General features: G+C 44.1%; 7 protein-coding genes across 7 annotated transcripts in view; 2 read left to right on the top strand and 5 right to left on the bottom strand.

Annotated features, from left to right (window-relative positions):
* Nucleotides 1-75: 75 nt before the first annotated feature.
* On the bottom strand, nucleotides 76-1279 carry Pmar_PMAR021386 (hypothetical protein; the record flags this gene model as incomplete). The annotated part of the gene is made up of 4 exons (XM_002779070.1): nucleotides 76-126; nucleotides 439-552; nucleotides 595-741; nucleotides 1214-1279. The coding sequence occupies 4 exons, from the start codon at nucleotides 1277-1279 to the stop codon at nucleotides 76-78; spliced, it is 378 nt and encodes a 125-aa protein (XP_002779116.1).
* Nucleotides 1280-2641: 1362 nt separating this feature from the next.
* Nucleotides 2642-4265, top strand: Pmar_PMAR021385 (hypothetical protein). Its single transcript, XM_002779069.1, has 4 exons — nucleotides 2642-2823; nucleotides 3087-3264; nucleotides 3610-3846; nucleotides 3916-4265. Exons 1-4 carry the CDS (start codon nucleotides 2657-2659, stop codon nucleotides 4012-4014), a joined length of 681 nt encoding a protein of 226 aa, XP_002779115.1. The 5' UTR covers nucleotides 2642-2656; the 3' UTR covers nucleotides 4015-4265.
* Nucleotides 4266-5536: 1271 nt separating this feature from the next.
* Pmar_PMAR021384 (conserved hypothetical protein) lies at nucleotides 5537-6109 on the bottom strand (the record flags this gene model as incomplete). The annotated part of the gene is made up of 1 exon (XM_002779068.1): nucleotides 5537-6109. One exon carries the CDS (start codon nucleotides 6107-6109, stop codon nucleotides 5537-5539), a length of 573 nt encoding a protein of 190 aa, XP_002779114.1.
* A 1111-nt stretch (nucleotides 6110-7220) lies between these two features.
* Nucleotides 7221-11598, bottom strand: Pmar_PMAR021383 (DEAD box ATP-dependent RNA helicase, putative; the record flags this gene model as incomplete). Its single annotated transcript, XM_002779067.1, has 17 exons — nucleotides 7221-7368; nucleotides 7413-7464; nucleotides 7528-7709; nucleotides 7798-7901; nucleotides 8896-9026; nucleotides 9120-9299; nucleotides 9348-9464; nucleotides 9510-9578; nucleotides 9623-9703; nucleotides 9839-9916; nucleotides 9961-10039; nucleotides 10214-10298; nucleotides 10344-10431; nucleotides 10479-10563; nucleotides 10771-10879; nucleotides 11418-11482; nucleotides 11531-11598. The coding sequence occupies 17 exons, from the start codon at nucleotides 11596-11598 to the stop codon at nucleotides 7238-7240; spliced, it is 1704 nt and encodes a 567-aa protein (XP_002779113.1). The 3' UTR covers nucleotides 7221-7237.
* Nucleotides 11599-12675: 1077 nt separating this feature from the next.
* On the bottom strand, nucleotides 12676-13912 carry Pmar_PMAR021382 (hypothetical protein; the record flags this gene model as incomplete). The annotated part of the gene is made up of 3 exons (XM_002779066.1): nucleotides 12676-12783; nucleotides 13589-13657; nucleotides 13901-13912. 3 exons carry the CDS (start codon nucleotides 13910-13912, stop codon nucleotides 12676-12678), a joined length of 189 nt encoding a protein of 62 aa, XP_002779112.1.
* Nucleotides 13913-15981: 2069 nt separating this feature from the next.
* On the bottom strand, nucleotides 15982-20979 carry Pmar_PMAR021381 (Urea transporter, putative; the record flags this gene model as incomplete). The annotated part of the gene is made up of 11 exons (XM_002779065.1): nucleotides 15982-16009; nucleotides 17385-17433; nucleotides 17614-17718; nucleotides 17761-17816; nucleotides 18335-18401; nucleotides 19151-19242; nucleotides 19297-19348; nucleotides 19876-19947; nucleotides 20438-20498; nucleotides 20545-20631; nucleotides 20839-20979. The coding sequence occupies 11 exons, from the start codon at nucleotides 20977-20979 to the stop codon at nucleotides 15982-15984; spliced, it is 810 nt and encodes a 269-aa protein (XP_002779111.1).
* Nucleotides 20980-21454: 475 nt separating this feature from the next.
* The window catches only part of Pmar_PMAR021380 (conserved hypothetical protein), a gene marked incomplete at both ends in the record, with an annotated part of 3543 nt that continues 2581 nt past the window's right edge, over nucleotides 21455-22416 (top strand). The window contains one exon of the mRNA XM_002779064.1: nucleotides 21455-21512. Coding sequence (XP_002779110.1) covers nucleotides 21455-21512 — 58 coding nt within the window. The remainder of the gene's footprint in view (nucleotides 21513-22416) is intronic.

Raw genomic sequence — 22416 nt, 5'->3', positions numbered from 1 at the left:
GTCTCGCACCGCTTCGTTACCTAACAACTCTCGCAGGTTCGATCCTCATCCCATGACAGTCCTGGACGACAAACTTCACACGACGATAACAAATCGGCCACCTCTCAAGAAGGCTTTCGCCCCTACCTACTACAGGGGTTGTTCGAAAAAAGCGCCTGTGAATAAACGCATATATCATTCCTGAGAAATAATTTCTCAGAAATTACGAGGCATTGCTTTCGTCCTTTTGATCACCCTAGATAAGCGTGGACTATGAACACCGTATAAACCCCTTCCAACAAGGGAGTGTGGGGTAAGAATTCACGTAGCAGCAGAGAAAAAAACGCATGTGAGTATCAAATAACGCAGATATATTCTGTCTAATATTCACATCGGCTGAGAAATTACGACAGATTGGCCCCTTTTTCCGATACTCCTATACAAGTACCCTAATACTACCGCCACCACTCGGGCCCTGGCATCCTCTATGCAGCCCACTGCAGCCACTTCATCTTCCTCAGTGCTGTCACTACTGCTACTTTCCCGCTTATATGCCTTCCACATAAGACGGGCCTAATGAAAATCCTTCACTACGAGTAACACTGTAAAAACTACCGCAACGCGATCTCCATGCACAGCGCGATTTCTCGCGATAAACCCAGGCACTTTCACGCGAATTCTCCGACCTTCCTCGTCGGGATCAAGATCAACGAAAGCTTGATTCGTCTCGAAAGCCGGTACGTGGAGTCTTCCATAGCGAACCTGCGAGCGGCTCTCAACGTGGTCATAACTACATCATTAAAGTGTAGTAATAGTGATGGAAAAATGCCTATAAATACTAGAACACCGACGAAACCAGAGACACGGCTGATAAGGGAATCATACACGTATTCACGATTATCATCTACTTCAACCACTGGAGGGAAATATGCACATGGTCAACTACATTGAATGGTGACAATACGAGAATTTGAGCGGAAATTTGGAATATTTTCATTAGTTTCTATAAACCTCCGCCCGAATTCGTATATGAATTTCTAAAACTAGTGAGGAAACTCCCAAACTCAGCTGAGGAAAGCAAACATATATTCCAACCATTACATTACCGAAGTTACTTAATATTCATTTAGATCTAAAATTTCCCAGAAAACTATATCTCGAGTTAACTAGAGTTATCCGAAGTGAGAAGTCGATAGTCGTATGAAGACGTCAACAGTCCACCCCTCCTTACTACCGTTCCCGCCCGAACCCCCTCATCAATGTCTTCAGAGCTCCACCAAGGTTCGAATGACGTGCCCATTTTGACAGGAAGTGGGGGTGGACTTTCCGTCGCAGCTTGGACGGACAAATATCGGACGCAGGGATATCTCTTGATGACCCAACTGAGGAATATCAAGAGGCAGAGTCGAGCGAGTCTCGACAGGGTACTTCGAAACCACTCCTTTTCTACCTCGAGAAAATACGACTATGTACTACTAATCGCGCACACAGCAACTGAGCGATGAGGCTGATCAATTAGGAGTAATGAAAATTAATCCATTTCTGGAATTCACACGCTGAAAACAACTCAATCGCCTCATCAAATTTCAAGAGATAGTCGAACCCAAAGACACTCCCCCACCTACTAGCGGCTTTGACTGGAGACACACAGCGGCCTGCAGCTGCCAGCAAACCGCGACAGGGATCGCGTCCTCATGACCATAGCTAGAAGGGGCGATGGCCGCGATGGGAGTAGCATTAAAAACGACTAGATGGGAACAGGAACTCCCTCCTGCCTGGAGGATATAAATGGGAAAGGCGACTCGAAAGAAGAGAATGTAGAAAGGACAATCAGAATGGCAAAATGACGAAAAAAAATCGGAAAAATCCGAAAAATTGGGAAAAAACGAAAAAAAATGGGAAAATTGCAAAAATATTCAACCAATTTTTTAAGTGCGGGGCAAATATGCCACAACCCTAAAGCCTTTCTCAGAGCGGGGCAGGTATGCCACAACCCTATAGCCATTTTTCAGGCCGGGGCCGATATGCCACAACCCTGAAGCAATTTCTCCGTGTGGGGCCGATATGCCACAACCCCAAAGATATGCCTGACTGCAACCAAATGAGTTGACACTATCAAAATAATTCCAATCTCGCCATCAGTAAGTTAATTGATTCTACTACGAGCGAAACAGGCTTTTGATACGTGAAGCATATATACATTGATTCAATAGCGAACAAGGCGCTCAAAGTAACTCACAGTACCTTCCTCATGCCAGCTCACCTCAAGCCTCCTCTACTACTAGTTCATAAACTCCTACACGGAATAAAGTAAAAAATTCGGTAAAGCAAATAAGTCCCCAACCAGAAGTTCTTCCATTTTTTCTTCCCTTGATTTGACCGAACTCCGTGAGCTTATTTCAGCGGCATTACGTCGCACCGAATTCCCAGGCTGGATGGAGAACTATCCTCATTTTCAGACCCGCAAATGAGGTTTTTCAGACCCGCAAATGAGGTTCTTAGAAAAATGAGGTATGAGGTTCCCGCAAAAGGTTCAAATGAGGTTCCTGCGCCCGGAAATTACTCGCCACGCCCAAAAATCTCACGGTCGTACGCACGCTCAATTTTTACGTCTAATACATTTCCGTTGCCAACCACGAACGAGTGATTCTCTTCGCGATCAGAGTTTTACCCTTATATGGTGATGCTCTTCCGAAGTGGGGAAGAGTTGGTACTCAACTTTTGGTCCACATTACCAACCTTCGGCGTCACTGTGGCTCGCGTCCGGGATAACCTCGCCTCGCTCAATGAAGTCATCATCAACTCCCTCCCTGCCCCGCCGGGTTGGGAACAGAACGTTGCAGGGTAGCCGATCACGATCGTCTGGGGTGCTTCTGTGATCAGCTCGTAGTGTTGTTACATTTATGAGTTACGTATGATCTCACACTTCCACTAGTGAGGATTTAGTACTCTAGTTATGCTAGTCCATAGCAAATCGAAGCCTTTTACAAATCTAGCTGCCTTTTCTGATCCATTCTTTGTATTTAAATTATATCAGTCCTCCGATTCACCACGATTTTTTCCATCAAAAGTTGTATATAATTTTGCTAGTTATTGATCTCTCTCAGGGTGTGGCGGTCCTTACCACGAAAGCTCCAGCTAATTCAGTGTATGTTCCTCTTACTGGGCTTAGCGTTGGCGCTATCAGCTTGGTGCTTGGTCCGCAGTAATCGCAAAGAGAAGAAGAGAAATGAGCTCATCAAAGAAGATCAGAAGCGTCGGGTTGAAGAATCCACACCAGAAAATGTAAGAAAATTTTTCTTATATTTTCGCCGATAGCAGAGCCGCGTGCTCAAGTGACATGTGAAATAGTTCTAGGCTACTGGTATCCACTAATGAACTTTGTTTTTTTGTATCATCTCGCGAGTGAGTGCATAGTTATATCCGGAAATTATGGTAGAGGTACAGTTCAAGATTAAACTATATCGCATAAACAATGTTAACATTCCTATGAACATGTGATGTGATGAAAGTAACCTTTCGAGACTGTGATAGCGACAAGTTGTTCACTATCATTAATCCCGGAATGGAAAACGACGCACATTCTCTACATTTACATATCAAATTGGCACGCACTGTATTTTCCCACAGGTGGCCCCCACTGTGTTTACTCCCACCACAGTGGCAACTCCAATACGGCCCCGTAGTCCAAAAGATCTCAAAATGCTGAAGACTGACGCTGACGGCGAGCATGTCGTTTTCTACCAATGTGAAGAACGAAGTCCGAAGTATGTGGTGAAGGAGCTACTGAGCAGCGAGGAAGAGATAGTTTTGAGATCAAAGTTGAAGTATCATAAACACCGGTTAACGCGTCGGCGACGGACTAAAGTAGCACTCGGGGATATCTGAATCTGATCAAAAAATCTTATATTGCTGAAATCGATATTTTACTGTCAGTTACAAGCAGAGGCTGCTCACTCCCATGCTGAAGAGTTGAACGTTTTGGGACGAGCTCCGGTCACGCCTCCGAGAAGACGCGCGATATCATCTTTTTGAACGTCTTGTTGCTACTATTACCATTATGCCTTCTTTCTAACGTAACGTACCTAACGCTACCCCTCTACCTTAGCTACATCATGGCGTGCTCTCTGTTATAATGCCCTCAGCCGCGGTTCGGTTGCGCGATTTTGGCGGGCTACATGGGTTTGTTCAGCGCTGTGTCTGTCCTTTTTTTGGTCATTTATCTCATATGATCGGCGAGGAATTTGTTCTCGCGAATTATGGACTGTAATAGCGCAGAGCTGTGCACTTAGACTAGATGATATCATGTCGTCGTTTTTGTTGCTATTGATCGAGAGCGGCGCTACAAGTTCATATGCGTCGTACATTTGTATAATACTTGTAGTAAAGACTTGTACGTTGCGTTCACAGTGGGTGGTTTTCTTTCCGGAATCGAAATTGATACCTTTCCAGAAGCTCTCTAATGCGGGCATCTCGGCGATCAACTTCTGCATTATTGGCAACAGCGACAGTAGTTGCTCTCGGGATGGCGTTGTGGAGTTACAAAAGACGAGAGGCTGATAATGGTATTGGTGGTCGACCTGATTCCATGCCTGCCAGTGATCAACTACATATGTTGGTGACAACTACAGTGGTTTTTGTACACCTCTACCCGAGTTCGTTAATCAGTGAGAAAATTTCTGAACTCAACGGAGGAAAGCGAACATATATATTCATAGATTGATACCTACACTGGTTGTTGCTGTATCAGAGTTCGAGAGACGACTTGAGACGGAGCTGCGTCGAACGAGCTTGACCGAATGGAAAGCGCAAGGCATGACTCCGAAGAATCTTCAGCAGACTCAGTGATGTTCCTATTGTTCGCATGTTTCAGTGAGAGAACGCGAGTGTCTTGTTCGCTAGTCGGGGCCGACGACTACCAGCTAGATTGGCCATGTCTCTAGACCGTTTCTACTGCAAAGATTGATATCATATAACTGTTAGTATCTCCTCGATCCACATCATGTTGATGAAACTTTTATTCATCTTCATCGCGTCGGATCATGCGCATTACACACAGTGAATGCATGATAGAGTTTAGAACGGAAGTCTACATACTACAGATCGCTCTGTTGTATTCCGCATACTAGTCTATTTAATCTGTTTTACTGTGCAAAGCACCTCGCTCATCGCAGTCCCACCCACTTGTCGAACTCGACAATTCCGCCCTTGAGCCATGAAATGATCCTTGATACCGCGAGGTCCCGATGGAGAGTGGAGCCATGATTTCTGCCATCAGCAGATCCACAAGCATCCAACTCACCAAGGGACCTGCCTCACCCACTCAAAAGAAAAAGTACGATTCAAGTGGACCAACAACTACACAAGACTCATCTCGCCTCGCACTCTCTACCCTTCTATCCACCGCAACATCACTTAGGGAACAATCGTACATCTCGGGCGCGCTCATGATTTCCACCTCCTAGCACTTCATGCCCTCCAATACAATCACCCCACTGGTGAACACCAACACGGAGACGATGCACGCAAACTCAATTCTCATCACGACAGATTCATGCTACACCTCACTGTTGATATGCCTGAACGGACCTTCCAAGACGTAGTTTGTGAAGAAGTCGTACTGATACACCAAATTTGGTATCGATGGCTGGAACGGTACTGCCGTCATCTCAAGCAGCTTCCATAGCAAGTCTCCATTCTCGCGGACGCTCGAGCCGATGAAAACCCCATCAGTCGAGACCAACAGCTTCGCAGCTTCGGCGTAGTTATTCCAAACTTCTTCTGTTATAAAGGGAGGATCGATGACCACACAGTCGAAAGTGTGCTGCAGATCTTCGGCTATCTCCTTGGGCTTTCGATAGTCGAACTTGACACACTTCTCACCTTGCAGTAGATGGGTATCGAAATCGAATAACCAGCACTCGAGCTTGTCCGAGAGCTCGGGCGCTGCGGCCACTGTGAAGTAAACACTAGGTGTTGAGAGGCAGGCAACACGTAGAGGCTCATCTAGGTTCTTGTGCTGATGAATAGATAGCAGTTCGCCTACGAGAGTCTCGATGGTATTGGGAGAATACCAGTATTGATTGAACTCTGCCTTTTCCTTCACGCTGAATGGTTTGGTTTTTGTCATCAATTCTAAATGATCGAGAGTTTTGAAAATCTAACTTTGAGAAAGCAGACGCATTCGAACAGACTGTGACTCGTTAATATTATTCTCGTTAAGGATAGTGCATGTGCGAGTATCGATCGACCGTGGGACCAATATGGTTCAACCAAACTCAGCAGTTAATGATATCGCCACGAAAAGCGGTGAAACGATCACCAAACTCGTAGGTCTCAACACGGTGACAAAGTGTAAGGCTCTTTACGTCGACATCATCAACACAGAAAAACCATTTCGTTACATGTCACACTGAGCTAGTAGCCTCGCATCGCTCGAGCGGTCATATCTGTGCGGCGAGTAGAACTTGGAGTACAGTAAAGATCCAGCCGCCTTATCACACCTGGTTCACTGAGGTCACCTGATATTACTGTCGTTGCATTCCACTGTCTATCCCACCGGAATAGAACAGTGGAGTCCACTAAGTGGATGTTTCAGGCTTGACAGTTTGAGTACAACGATATCGGTGATGATGATCGTAATTATGATGATGGTGGATAAATGCTGATTGCCATTCTATGTCGTTCCGTTGCAAATGCCATTACTCCTGGAATATGCTTCTGTTGCCATAGCTTGTTCTAAACAAGCTGAACAAGTTGTTTATGTCATTGTTTATGCTTGCCATTCATCGACTATACCCGAGTAGTCGCGGTCTGTAATTTATCACATTCGCTACTCACAACCGTTGCGCGGACTTCCATTTACAGACGCTCGCCGAGCAAAACGATCTAGTTCTGCGAAATTCCCCCAACCACTCCATCGTGAAACTCACTGTAGAACCTTCACGACTCAATCTCACAAGGAGATGGGTCCGACTATTGATAACACGATGCATAACAGACCCGATGATCTCAGATGATGCTATTTTCGCATCCATCGGCGATCAGTTCCAGATCTATCAAGATTTCAGGAAACATGGACGACCTTTACACTCGTGTATTGCGCGTGGTGGCAGTGTGTTGAAAGTTTCAACTTGAAACAGCATATGTGAAAATGACAAAATGATCTCGAATTCCAAAGACAATTTTTTTCGACAAAACTCGACACGTAACGCAGCAAGTAGAAACCTTATCGTTACACGAGAGTCTGTCTCACTGGTCACCACGAGCTGTATCGAGAGGACCTATCCCTCCCAGAACGGTAATGATGATAGTCGCCACGATCCTGGGAACGACCTTGACGGCGACTCGAGCTGCTGTAACTCCAACGATCGCTCGATGGCGAATTCCCTGTAGAAAGGTAACAGCACCATCATTGCCGCGCCAAACCTCACCTGGTCCGCTCCGGTCGGAGGCATGTCCACGATATTGCCTTCTATATGAGTTCTGAAAAAAGAGTCATTTTCGGTGATATCATTTTGTAGTCATTTTTGTAAAAGTTTTCCTTACCCGCCTTGGCCGAACTGCATTCTTAAGCTCTTCGCTAACTGGCTGATTATACTTCCTCAAGAAGGCAATAAGAGCATCACCAATTCGTCTGTCCTTGCTGGCGGGGTTGTAGTATGCGATAGCGCGACCCTCGTGACCAATACGGCCTGTCCGGCCTATTCGGTGCGTATATGTCTCAATACCTAGTAGGCACGCATTGTATGTGTTAATAGCACAGCCACATAGAGAGGGTGGCCTCAGCATTATGCGGGAAGCAGTCGATAGTCCTACTCTCAGGCATATCGTAGTTAATTACTAATGTCACGTTCGGAAAATCCAAGCCTCTCGCGGCAACACTGGTCGATACCAATACTTGATCTTCGTTGGTGCGGAACCTGATTGAGTACACGAGAAAATGATCGAGTACCGACTATGCAATAGAATGCAGGAGAAGGAGAACAATTCTGGCTGTATCATACAAGCCGGGCAGACCTTCTGAATACCACCCAAGACATGCTGAGCGGGCCTTTGTGGGTCGATAACAACAACACGGGCTATAATAAAAATTCAAAAAAACGAAACCATCATCACTCAACTACAGAAGTAGGTTACATTCCACCAATGAAGTCAAACCGGTAATTTAGATCGTGGTGATGAATAAATATTCGAAGACATACGAGGTAGTTAACCTTTTCATAAGAGGACGAGTCACAGCCGAGCGGACTGCAAATCGCAGTCTGCGATAACCTTGTCTGGTCCCGAACCCAGGTGCCTTCCACTAAAGGGTAGAAAAAGATTACCCTATATCCTGTTCACATGATGACGATGTGGGACCGATGATTGGAGTTCAATGTGTCCAGAACACTGTGATAAACAGCAAAGGAGAAGCACCTTTATCCTCATTCATGGGTTCAGCCTCCGGTGTTCTCTCATCGCAACTCTCCGCGACCAACTCAATGGCGCAGTTTTCAACCGGGTAACTTGCGTCTCCGTCGCTATAAATATCCAGTCAATCGCCACCTTCCTCCACATAGACGGCACTTTCACGTTGAAGTACCAGTGAATTCGAAAACCGCGATCGGATACTTGCCGACAATCGGGAGTTCGTAATCGTCAGCATAAATTGCCGAGCGAATAACAAGTGTATAAACTGTTGAGGTGCAAGTGATTGCAGTAGAAATACTAGCCATCTCTTCGTAGGCACTTAGCCTGAAGAGTCCGGAACTCCCTAGTACTGCGTCATGAGATGAGGAAGACAGAAGGACTGGCACCGTCGGCTCATCGGGGATTATCATAGCATGTGGACAAATACAGTGCTTGATTCAATTTTCACCATATCGGCATCAGTGATTGATAGAGCCGCCATCTTATCATCCCTTCACAGCTCACCTCCTCACGACTTCTTCCCGGACCGTCTGCAGCTGTTTGCCCTGTAGTAAACCACAGCATAAACTCCCACTTCCACATATTCGTTTATGGAGATCCTTTCCTCTATCACGAGATGCCACGAAAACTATCGCCTGCGAGATTAACATGTCTCAAACAGAATTCACGAGGGCAAAATCAACAAGTGCACATCGATCTATCAAGCGTAAAACTTCTCGGGAACTGACCTGTTCTCCCTTAGCGACGTCAAGCTTAGCCAGATCCTCCCAAAGAGCTTGGTCCTTGGCCTGGTCCGAGGTCAACACACGAACCGACTGTGCAACATTAGACCGTAATGCACCTCCATCACCCCCAGCTCCCCGTCCCCGGCCGACAGCGATTGCCACCCTTTGCTTGCGTAGAAGAGTCTGATAAAAGTAAACCTCAGTCCCCGCACGGGGTCCGGTACAACCCACCTCGCCCTCTAGCCACGGCTTGAGGTTTGGATTGTCAATAGTGGCAGAGAACAGCAGTGTTTGCCGTCCACTAGGCTCTGTGAGGTCCGTGTCCATGAGAATGTTATTAACATACGCCTGAGACAGAATGTTCTCTCGCCACTCCACCTAGCGGTGTCCTACCTCTAAGCCCATGGATAGCATCTGATCTGCCTCGTCCAACACGAGGAACTTGACATACCCCAAGGACACCTGCTGAGTTGTCCCAAACTCACTACGACTACTAACAAGCTTACCCTTCCCGTCTCATTAAACTCGAGAAGCCTTCCAGGAGTGGCCACCAACACGTCGAGCTGCTCAGCACAAATGCGGTCCGCCTGCCAGAGAATTGACTACTATAAAATCCCAACATAGAGCAATGGGAATCTAACGGTTTCACGGTTACATATTATGGCGGGCGAAGTATAAAGATACTACGAGAGAGCAGCTTATTCTAACCCCAGCGAACCCACCTGACGCGATGCAGTTTCTCCACCATACGCTGCCATTGTTCGACACATCTCTTCTTGAGCAAGGCTCACCGAGCACGACTGACCAGTGGACACTTCTTCCCGAAACCACCACAACACTTTACTTCAAAATCTTTCACCAACTGCATCGCGAGCTCTCTTGTTGGGGCCAGTACCATGCACAGTGGAGACGCCTGGGCCATCCTACAACACAATACCATTACTCCAGCGCCCATATGTTCGCTTTCCTCAGCTGAGCTCAGGAGTTTCATCAGCAATTATGAAAGTTTATATACGGCTTAGGGTAGGCGTGTACAGAAACCCAATAAAAATTTGTTCTATGAATATATTTCCAGCCTGCTCAAACGATCGCCTTACCTCCCTGGAAAGAATGGCCGGGGAACTGTTGAAGACAATTTGCCAATCTTCGACACAATAGGTGCGATGAATGCCAGACTTTTTCCTAATCACAAAGGCATTCCACATCACCCACGTCGACCACTATTACCAGTGCCCGTCTGCGCACTTGCTACTACGTCCACTCCTGCAGCTATCACCGGAATAGCATGCTGTTGTATCGGGGTAGGTCGGGCCGCCTACAATGGAAGAGCTATTGACCCCAGAGAACCGTCCATATACTCACCCCGGAGGCCTCAAGAGCATCCACAACAGTCTGTAAAAGAAGACCACGTTCAACTGCCTCTTCCCATGTGGCAAACCGTGCCAGCCTACAACGTAAAAGCATGAAAAAACTTCGCTCCGCTCAACCATACAAACTACTTTTTCTTCTCTTCCTCACTAAACGACTCCACCCTTCGAACTGTACAAGGCGCATCGAATTCCAACAGCCCACCTGCTTCTCGCCGAACAACCTATATCGAAAATCTCAAAGTCGTTTTGTTCCATATCTACACTACCAAGCCTTCCGGGCTCACAGACTCGCTTTCCCCTCGTTCCGACGAGTCGCTTTCTTCACTCGAACGTGTTGTGTCCTGTTGATTATCATTGGAATAATCAGGACTACGGCTACGTTGCCGTATGTACCTGAGTGTTATAATGTTGGAGTAGGAATATATGTTCGCTTTCCTCAGCTGAGCTCGAGAGTTTCCTATACAGTGTTGGAGGAATATATGTTCGCTTTCCTCAGCTGAGTTCAGGAGTTTCCTATACAGTGCTGGAGTAGGAATTTATGTTCGCTTTCCTCAGCTGAGCTCAGGAGTTTCCTATACAGTGTTGGAGTAGGAATATATGTTCGCTTTCCTCACCTGAGCTCAGGAGTTTCCTATACAGTGTTGGAGTAGGAATATATGTTCGCTTTCCTCAGCTGAGCTCAGGAGTTTCCTATACAGTGCTGGAGTAGGAATTTATGTTCGCTTCCCTCAGCTGAGCTCGAGAGTTTCCTATACAGTGTTGGAGTAGGAATCGAGAGGGTTTCTCACTAATTATACAAGTTTATATACAAATTCTGGTCAACAACATTTTCCCAAAATTCCCTTTCAATTTTCATATTGTCACCGACACGTATAGTTGCCCAGTGGGCAATGCCCACACTGGACTCCTTCCCGATCGAGTGCGTCCTCACCTAGGACTGGATCTAGATCTCGATCGGGACCTGGCTCGCGGTAGACCTGATGGCTTCCCACCTCCCTAAAGGAGTCAACGACTCTTTAACAACATCAATAACACTACTACTACTTCCTCATCAGCACTGCGCTGTTCGCCCGTCCAACGCCTGCCAGGATCGATCCAATCCACCGAGTCATTTTGATAGCTACCACTGGTGCCCTACGCCCACAGTTCACCATCCGATGGACAACTACAACTACCTATACCTTCCAAAACTGTCCTACAGAGCTTCCACTTCCGTCCCAATACTCTTGCCCACCCTTCCTAAAGTCACCACTATGAACGCTTCAGAGCGAGCATTTCCCACCATGATCCGCCCGATGCGCCAGCCTTATACTCGTATCTTTGATCGCCGCCAGTATCATACCTTTAGCAATAGTAATATATGTTTCTTTTCCTCAGCTGAGCTCGGGAGTTCATTCGACAAAAACCAATGCATATTTCCGACAGTCGACCATATACGCGTTTCTCATCTGCTCTCCAAGACTGAAACTAGAATTTATATTTCCCCAACTAGATGATATAGATTCTAAGTTAAAGTAGCCCTCTCTCAAGAGGAACTCCGCTCAACGAGCAGCCGCCGAATTCCCCCCTGGGGAGAGGATCGAACCGATCGCCGCCATGGTCCGAGTCCTAGCGTGAAATTGAGACTGAAACTAGAATTTATATTTCCCTTCTCACTCAGAGTATCTTCCACCAGCCTCCCAACGTGAGCTCCCATAACCTTGCTGCCGCCACTGACTACCGCTGCTTTGCCAGGACATAGAAAATCTCGGCTTTAACGCACTGTGAAGATTCTCCCCGATCCGTCATCATCATACGTTGACCAGCGCCAGAGCCATATTTCATACCGTAACAAGATCATTTCCAGTTTTGGATATACGTTCGCGCGAGTTCGAGAGTTGCCTAACTTGGTAGAAATGTACAGAAACCAATAAAAACTTCCCAAAATTTCCATATTGTCACCAACACATGTAGCTGATCATCTGCATACTCTCCCACCATTCACATAAGCCCAATCATCACTCACACAAAGCCACATTACATCCAATGGTAACTTTGAGTACACCAAATAAAAGCTTACATCAACTACGACATATCCAATTCTACTATATATTAATACGTACAGAACAACCCAAGTGCATCCAATTACACCATATATAGATGCTACTATATATAAGAACACATACAGACGATATATATTTGAATCAGCATTAAATGGAATCATGGACCGCCATAGTAGCGCAGTCGGAAATGATTCCCTCCAAGGGTTTATTGTCGAAGTCGCGACCGCCGAATATGATGCCGATTTCGGTTGCTGCCTGCGGTCCGGAAACTCTTCGAGCTGATAAAACGGCCTACGAGAAGACACATAATGCGTTCCAAATTGACATGCAAATGATATCAAATTGCATCACATAAACATTGCTATGAACATGTGATGTGATAAAAGTAACCTTTCGAGACTGTGATAGCGACAAGTTGTTCACTATCATTAATCCCGGAATAGAATTGGCATGCACTGCACAGACTTTCCCAAACCGTTAACTGTTCGATTCAACAACAACAACAACAACAACATATACAACATATACAACAACAACATATACAACAACATATACAACAACAACAACATATACAACAACAACAACAACGAGCTAACAAATAATACAAAGTCTTATCACTCAATTGCTTACCACTAGACGAGAACATAGCCAAAAGCAATCACGATCTACAACGATAGTCATAAATCGACCCGAACCATGTTCACATAACGCGTCCAGGACAGCAACGCTCAGTGTTAGAGTAGGAGTGTATGTTCGCTTTCCTCAGCTGAGCTCAGGGGTTTCCTATACAGTGTTGGAGTAGGAATATATGTTCGCTTCCCTCACCTGAGCTCAGGGGTTTCCTATACAGTGTTGGAGTAGGAGTGTATGTTCGCTTTCCTCAGCTGAGCTCAGGGGTTTCCTATACAGTGTTGGAGTAGGAATATATGTTCGCTTTCCTCACCTGAGCTCAGGGGTTTCCTCACTAATTATACAATTCGGAGGGAAGAGCATAGAAACTAATAACAATTGCCCCAAATTTACTAAATACTGTCACCAACACATGTGCATATAGCCTCACCTGCTCCTTCACACTAGCCGGGAAAGCGTGGCCATCGGTAACAACCTCAACCGTGGAATCAACAAGACTCTGCTCACTTCCAAACTCGCAACAACGCAGGAAGACCCTCCTCAGCAATCTGATCAACAGTGGAGTTTCACCCGTGATATAAAGAACATATTTCACATTTCACCCCGCGAAAAAAATGTATTATCGGTCGCGGGAACATATACGTCTTATAATTCACATAGAGTATTACGATATTTCACTTCAGACAGGTGAGACTCCAGTAACCAAACCATCACAAGTTCATCGGAGTTTCACCCGTTTTACGTAAAGTGGCATAATACTCCGTGAAAAACCCGATATTCGCGGTGATATGTAGTACTAGGCCTTCTCGGAGAAGGGGCGGAGCTCGGCATCCGGGTTCGATTCCCATGCCTGGCGTTTTTCTGCAAAAATATGTTCTTTGCACGGAAATCTACATGGTCCGGACGGGACCCTAATTTCGTATTTTTCCTAGTATCCCCAGAGCGAGAGCTATCGAATGGTGTATAGCATATGGTCATAACCTCTCTAGATCGAGCTGGATAATTTGTACGCACGCACGCACGCACAAAGTGTTAGTAAAGTGAGAGAATACGCTCCGCTCGCTTCGCTCGCTCCGCAATTTTTTCACTGATGTTTTCTTTATCACTAGGGTGTAACCGCATTAGTGTCTTACTCATATTTTGCTGCATATTCAACCACTCCTGCTATTTTCTCGATCGACTCACCGCGACGACCATCACCACATGCCAGCATAGGACTACCAAAAATTTCTTGCGAGAGTAGACCCAAAAGCTACTACTGATTCCACTGGTGCAAGCCTGATTTGCCCAGGAGTATTTCTGCATAACCGTCAATATTGAATTCCTGTTCGCCTGAAGTGAAATTTTACTCGACAGCTAAAATGGTCACCATTATTACTAACATCATAAGGAATCATCTCCCTCACTTTCATGGACACAGCTCGGCCGAGCTCTCGGACAATATCCTACCAAAAAAACCTAGATAAATTTTACGATATTTTTGAATTTTTTTCGCTCATTTCTTAACAGTCACAACCATATTTTCCCGAAAAATCAAAAAATTCTATGTCAGGAACTCGGTTTTTTCCAGCAAAAACCTCGCCGACTTATCCAACAATAACACGCATATTCTGTAAAAACTCAGGTTTTTTCACGACGTCTTCATAAGTTGGGCTAACTTCCCAAAGCACGCGACGCTCAACCATATCCGCGAAAAAAATCTGAATTTTTTCTTAATTTTTCGGAGAAAAATTTCCCCGAAAATTTGTGATTTTTTTTCAAAAAATTTCAGACTTCAGCGAGCCCGAATACTCCCCCTCACCGATGATACCCATGCCAGCGTCGACCCTCCACTTTCCAGCTCACAGACCACTCTAATAGCACGCCGAGTGCGAGCCTTGACGGCCCAGTGCCTCTCGATACACGACAGTTGCCGTGGGAACAACACGGGTATCTACAGTGTGTTTCGATTTGATATAAAAATGAGATTGAACTAAATGTTAACATTGCTATGAACATGTGATGTGATAAAAGTAACCTTTCGAGACTGTGATAGCGACAAGTTGTTCACTATCATTAATCCCGGAATAGAAAACGACGCACATTCTCCACATTCGCATATCAAATTGGCACGCACTGTACACATTTTATTGCACGCAAGCGTTACTCATAGATCACATATGCGTTTAAACGCACATATACCAAATTGGCGTGCACTATCCATCACCCATCTACATATCTAGTATATGTAGTATTCCTACAACTTATATATAATACTACGTATTTTGATATAACGCGTATCTACAGCGTTAATAGCATATCGCTACACGCGAACGCCCGTGAGGTGAAGACGAGACGCCTCCTAATATCTCCCCGTCGCCCATTGCTCCTTATATACTTTACATTGGCTAACTCAGTAAAGTGCTGGTCTCCTTGAGCTGAGTACGTCGACCTTATAAACAAGCCGATTTGTCATCACCTGTTGATTTGTCGCCTGGCCGAAAACGGCCGAGAACGAGAGAGAGAGAGATATACTTTACATTGGCTAACCTATACGATCCTACGTGATATCTATATGCTTGTCTACAGTGCGAACCAAACCGTTATGCAAATCACCTTTTTTGAAGGAACTTGCTCAATAAGGAGAGTTTATCACTGACCTTTGGAAGGTGTACTGATAATGAGAGTGAAAATCGATCGACACCGTTTCAGAACCGTTTCATCATCCATTGTTATATTATGGGCGCACGAAAATTTAGTAGTATAAACTACGACCTACACCATCGACGAAATCCCATATCATCGCTCCCAACAGGATAGTCACCGTAATACAAAACGGAGCCGTCAAAGCTGGCCCTCCATTAGGAAGCACCTGAAACCATATAACACGATAGTCTCACGCACATGGTCAACTACATGTATTTGTAAAAATACGAAAATTCTGAGGAGATTTTATAAAATTCTTGTTGGTTTCTGTGGGAATATATGCACATGGCCAACTACATGTGTTGGTGAAAATATGGAAATTCTGGGAAAATTTCGGATAATTCTTGTTGGTTTCTGTGGGAATATATGCATATGGTCAACTACATGTGTGGGTGAAAATATGGAAATTCTGGGAAAATTTCGGATAATTCTTGTTGGTTTCTGTGGGAATATATGCATATGGTCAACTACATGTGTTGGTAAAACTATGAAAATTCCGAGGAAATTTTTGCCTAATTTTTGCCTAATTTTTGCCTAATTTTTGCCTAATTTTTGCCTAATTTTTTCCTTATTTTTTCTGCACTTTACCCAAAATCGTGTGTGGATTTTCATAATGTAGTGAGTAAACTCACGAGCTCAGTTGAGGAAAGCAAACATTTATTCCCACACCCTATTACTACCAGAAAATTCACCACGCCTTGATAAGAAACCACCGACAATATACAACCAAAAGTCATCACTAAAAATCCTTTCACACTCGGCGCCACATAAAACCCTCCCAGTGATAGAGCCACCAATACCGGGTTATAGCACACCTGAAATTTTTCGTAAAATCGGGGAAAATTGTTATTTTTTACCAAACCACTATTCAGCATGCCAGGAAAGTCAAGACCGATTCCCATGCCCGTGAGCAAACCCACAAGAGCTCCGTAAGCAGTGAGGAATACAGAATAGGGAGACCTGAGCTCAACGGTGTGTGCGTTGTTGATATCATTAGCGTTTTGTGTAATCTGTCTACTGCAACTACATGTGCTGGTGACAGTATGAAAATTCTGAGGAGATTGAGGGAAATTATTATTCGTTTCTGTACACTTCTACCCGAATACTATAAAACTCCTGAGCTCAGCTGAGGAAAGCGAACATATATTCCTACTCCAACACTGTATAGGAAACTCCTGAGCTCAGCTGAGGAGAGCGAACATATATTCCTACTCCAACACTGTATAGGAAACTCCTGAGCCCAGCTGAGGAGAGCGAACATATATTCCTACTCCAACACTGTATAGGAAACTCCTGAGCCCAGCTGAGGAGAGCGAACATATACTCCAACAAAAATATGCGTTATTCACCGAGATAAACAATATTAACATTGCTATGAACATGTGATGTGATAAAAGTAACCTTTCGAGACTGTGATAGCGACAAGTTGTTCACTATCATTAATCCCGGAATAGAAAACGACGCACATTCTCCACATTTGCATAGTATCAAATTGACACGCACTTCACTGCCCAGAACATCACTAAACCGATACCACCTACCCTACAAGAATGCCAACCAAGAGCACCACTCCTGACCACAAGTCCGCACCTGCAAGAAAAAAAGATCTCCACAACTACACAATGTGAAAAAATATGCACATGGTCAACTACGTGTTGGTAACAATATGAAAATTCTCAGGAAATTTTGGGTAATTTTACCCCAAAAATTCGCATGAAAACTCCCAAGCTCAGCTGAGGAAACTCAAAAATGTATTCACAAACTGCTTACTGAAAACAACCTGGGAGATTCCCTTTAACCAAGTTGTGAAAAACCAAGTGATAGAGTATTCACCAGCAAGAGCCTTGGGAGTAACAGCGTGCGTAAAAAGAGTATCTAATAAACAACACTCCAATGAAGACCACCATTTAGCTATACCATAATTGTTCGATAAAGTAGCGCACGCCATCCACATCAGCAATGCTATGTTGTATCTATCAACAACGACAACGATTACGCTCTTGCTACTGTGGGGAAATATACACATGTATATGAAAATTCTGAGAAAATTTTGGAAATTATTATTCGTTTCTGTACACTTCTACCCGAATTCTATAGAACTCCTGAGCTCAGGTGAGGAAAGCGAACATATACTCCTACTCCAACACTGTATAGGGAACTCCTGAGCTCAGCTGAGGAAAGCGAACATATATTCCTACTCCAACACTGTATATGAAACTCCTGAGCTCAGGTGAGGAAAGCGAACATATATTCCTACTCCAACACTGTATATGAAACTCCTGAGCTCAGGTGAGGAAAGCGAACATATATTCCTACTCCAACACTGTATAGGAAACTCCCGAGCTCAGGTGAGGAAAGCGAACATATATTCCTACTCCAACACTGTATAGGAAACTCCTGAGCTCAGCTGAGGAAAGCAACCATATATTCCTACTCCAACACTGTATAGGAAACTCCTGAGCTCAGCTGAGGAAAACTGTACCCAACTCACGGCCAAGTCAGCGGAGGAATCCTGGTAGCTCTAGTGAAACTTCTGCTGATCACCACGTGCAGAATAGCTGTCAGAATCTAAAATAACGCCACGTATTGGTATCATTATAATTTTCACTAATACTCCAATATAATCGTGCGTGAAATATTCACATTTCTCCAACAAATCAACTCGGAAAAATATCATACACTCTTAACACCTCACCATTTCAGGTGGGCTGCGCTCGTATACACGATATCGAAATTTTCACACGGAATAAATTACCCATCCAAAACCACCCAAACTCGAAACCCCACATCCGAATATTCAAAATTCAAATTTCTGTATCAGAACCACCAACGCGCGTTATAATTTGTAAAAAGCGCGCGCCCTAAAATTGCCTTTCCCAAGCACTACCGCAAGAAACAGCATTGCTGGTAGAGCCCTCAACAGCGCGATGACACCAGATGATACTGAAACAAAATGATGAAGGGGGAATTCGCACATGGTCAACTACATGTGTTGGTGACAATATAAAAATTCTGGGAGGAAATTTTGGAATTAACTTTTGAGAACTGTTTTGTACACTTATACTCGTGAGAAAATATGCACATGTGTTGGTGACAATGTGAAAATACTGAGAAAATTTCGGGGAAAATTATTGCTCATTTCCGTACACTTCTACCCGAATTCTAAAACTAGTGAGAAAACTCCTGAGCTCAACCGATACGAAAAACATACTTCACAAACAACTACATACCACGAATATCACAGAGTATTACGCCACTTCACGTTAAACGGATGGCAATATAACTCATCATCATTATCAAGTAGTACATGAATGAGCACGTTGTATGTTGTTGTCGAAGGTCGAGTATCCCCAGCCCAGCAAAACTCCATTAAAACCGTATATACCACTAGCGACCAATCTGATGACAAAATTGCAGTGTGAAAGAGGAAAACAAGCAAGTCCGTAAACTTACCCTCTTGGTTCTAGTGGTTGTACCAGCAAGGGAAAAACCGTCGTGATAGTGCCTATACAAACAGCTCGTGGAAAATTAGTATAGACAAGTAAATGCATTCGTTTGTGACGTGCGCAATTGTATGTGATGGAGCTGGCCGAAGAAATGACGATGCGGGAGGGGTTCATTTGACCGAGCGTGACAACAACAATAACAACATTATCAAAAACAACATATGAATATACATTATGTATAATACATATACATGAACAACAACATATACAACAACAACATATATACAACAACAACGTATACAACAACAACGTATACAACAACAACATACACAACATCATATACAACAACAACATATACAACAACAACATATACAACAAGAACATATACAACAAGAACATATACAACAACAGCATATACAACAACAACATATACAACATCATATACAACAACATATACATATACAACAAAATCATCGACAACATTAACAACAACAACAACAACAACATCAACAGCAACAACAACATGTACAACAACAACATATATACAACAACAACATATTCAACAACAACAACAACAACAACTTACATCCAATGATGCCCATGATAGCGGTTGGCCAATGAGGCAAACCACCGGCAATACAAACGAACAAGCCCGTCCCTGATAACAACAGCAAAACGAGTCCCCTATAATAGTAGACTCAAGTAATGATCAACCAGACCTTCGAGACAAGGTCGCGGGTTCGATCCCCGGCGAGGGCATTTTTCCGTTCGCGGCCAATACACGATAAAGGGCGGGTATGAGAGTATTTTAATATCTCTGTTGGGTACATGAACTACACTCTTCCGAATGGTATGTGTCTCGAGAGCTCAACTGGTGTAGTCGTTGAGGAATAATTAAAACGAACGAACGTAGTGAAAATACGCGAAGTCACAATAGAGTTTCACCCGTTTAACGTGAAGTGGATTAATACTCCATTGAGTGACCGATCACACAGCTGTTTTTCGCGAGGTGAAATTCGAAATGTGTTTTTCATTAGTGTTTCTAATATCACTGGTGAAACTCCATTATCTAACTCGCTCGCTTCGCAATAGAGACAGTCGTGGTAAGTCGGCAAAACTCCATAAAAAATCACTACTAGTAAACTCACATGGATTATCCTGAAAAACAACTTGCCCGAATCCTCGTAGTACAGCAGATATAATGAATATCTGAAAAACGCGAATCTCCCAAAAAAACAAATTCGAATATTCCCACCAACCCAGGCACTTCACATGGAGGGCTCACGTGCTTCGCATCAATAAGAAAACTTGAAAGCCACTTACTATTATCAACAAAATCGACCTAAAACAAAAAAGGCAATTTTGAAAAGTATGGAAATAATCAACTACATGTGTTGGTGACAGTATGAAAATTCTACTGGGTTTCTGTACACACTAGTGAGAAAACTTCCAAACTCAAACTACTACTTATTGGACATAATTCCGCGATTATTCCCCCCTCTGTGAAAATTTTTATTATTCATATATATTCAGCAAACATATATCCTACCCATTTCTCGGCCACACTTCTCCTTCCCTTATAATCCAACAGTGTCTTCTCAGCCTGGTCAATACTTTCTCGAATGTACTCTCCTACTGCGAGGGTAGTTGCCTCACCGTTAACGTCGGTCATTGCGAGCTCATGCAGCATCGTTAATTAGGATAGAAAATTCCAGAAAACGAAAGAACAATGCTTGTCAATTTGATATGCAAATGTGTGTTATTCTCGGAGATTAAACTATATCGCATAAGCAATGTTAACATTGCTATGAACATGTGATGTGATAAAAGTAACCTTTCGAGACTGTGATAGCGACAAGTTGTTCACTATCATTAATCCCGGAATAGAAAACGACGCACATTCTCCACATTTGCATAGTATCAAATTGGCACGCACTGTACATAACTCAAGAAACTCTCTCCGAAATGCAGCTAATTTGAATTTGAAAAAAACAACAGAATAATAGCTATGAAATCTCACACTGCTTTCGCCCTCGCTTTCGTAGGTACTTCTACCGCCTGATATACTTAGAGTGTCTCGACTGGCACAAAGCGATGACCGCGCGCCACGAAATTATTACCCAACACGCTTGAATTAGCTATCATTGACTTTCCCTCTCTCCATCATGATCGAACAACACGACTTCCTTCTCGAGGCCGGCTACACTTACGACAAGAAAACTAGTAAGATGACGGTCACCTTACTGTTCGTCCAGTATAAGTTTCAACAATCAATTTCCTAGGTCATTTTTTCGTGTAAAAAATTAACACGAAAAGGTCATTTTGGAGGTCCCTAGTGGCCGCTATTCGTTGGAATTCTCCTTTTTCGCATAGCGATTTGGTTCAGAACTTCCTCGCTATCGAGAGCAGCTTACGTTAAACTCATGTCAGTGTTGGAGTAGGAATATATGTTCGCTTTCCTCACCTGAGCTCAGGAGTTTCCTATACAGTGTTGGAGTAGGAATATATGTTCGCTTTCCTCACCTGAGCTCAGGAGTTTCCTATACAGTGTTGGAGTAGGAATATATGTTCGCTTTCCTCAGCTGAGCTCAGGAGTTTCCTATACAGTGTTGGAGTAGGAATATATGTTCGCTTTCCTCAGCTGAGCTCAGGAGTTTCCTATACAGTGTTGGAGTAGGAATATATGTTCGCTTTCCTCACCTGAGCTCAGGAGTTTCCTATACAGTGTTGGAGTAGGAATATATGTTCGCTTTCCTCAGCTGAGCTCAGGAGTTTCCTATACAGTGTTGGAGTAGGAATATATGTTCGCTTTCCTCAGCTGAGCTCAGGAGTTTCCTATACAGTGTTGGAGTAGGAATATATGTTCGCTTTCCTCAGCTGAGCTCAGGAGTTTCCTATACAGTGTTGGAGTAGGAATATATGTTCGCTTTCCTCAGCTGAGCTCAGGAGTTTCCTATACAGTGTTGGAGTAGGAATATATGTTCGCTTTCCTCAGCTGAGCTCAGGAGTTTCCTATACAGTGTGGGAGTAGGAATATATGTTCGCTTTCCTCAGCTGAGCTCAGGAGTTTCCTATACAGTGGTGGAGTAGGAATATATGTTCGCTTTCTCAGCTGAGCTCAGGAGTT

Source organism: Perkinsus marinus, assembly GCF_000006405.1.
Source record: "Perkinsus marinus ATCC 50983 genomic scaffold scf_1104296947810, whole genome shotgun sequence".
NCBI lineage: Eukaryota > Perkinsozoa > Perkinsida > Perkinsidae > Perkinsus > Perkinsus marinus.
The sequence above is the reverse complement of the archived record's forward strand: the minus strand, read 5'-3'. Positions and strand labels throughout refer to the sequence as shown.

What these genes read in the sequence shown, in the direction of transcription:
- Pmar_PMAR021385 (XM_002779069.1), top strand. Translation starts at nt 2,657, where the DNA reads ATGGTGATGCTCTTCCGAAGTGGGGAAGAGTTGGTACTCAACTTTTGG. An exon ending in AAGAATCCACACCAGAAAAT is followed by an intron (nt 3,265 to 3,609) that starts GTAAGAAAATTT and finishes ATTTTCCCACAG; the next exon opens with GTGGCCCCCACTGTGTTTAC. An exon ending in CGCGTCGGCGACGGACTAAA is followed by an intron (nt 3,847 to 3,915) that starts GTAGCACTCGGG and finishes TTTTACTGTCAG; the next exon opens with TTACAAGCAGAGGCTGCTCA.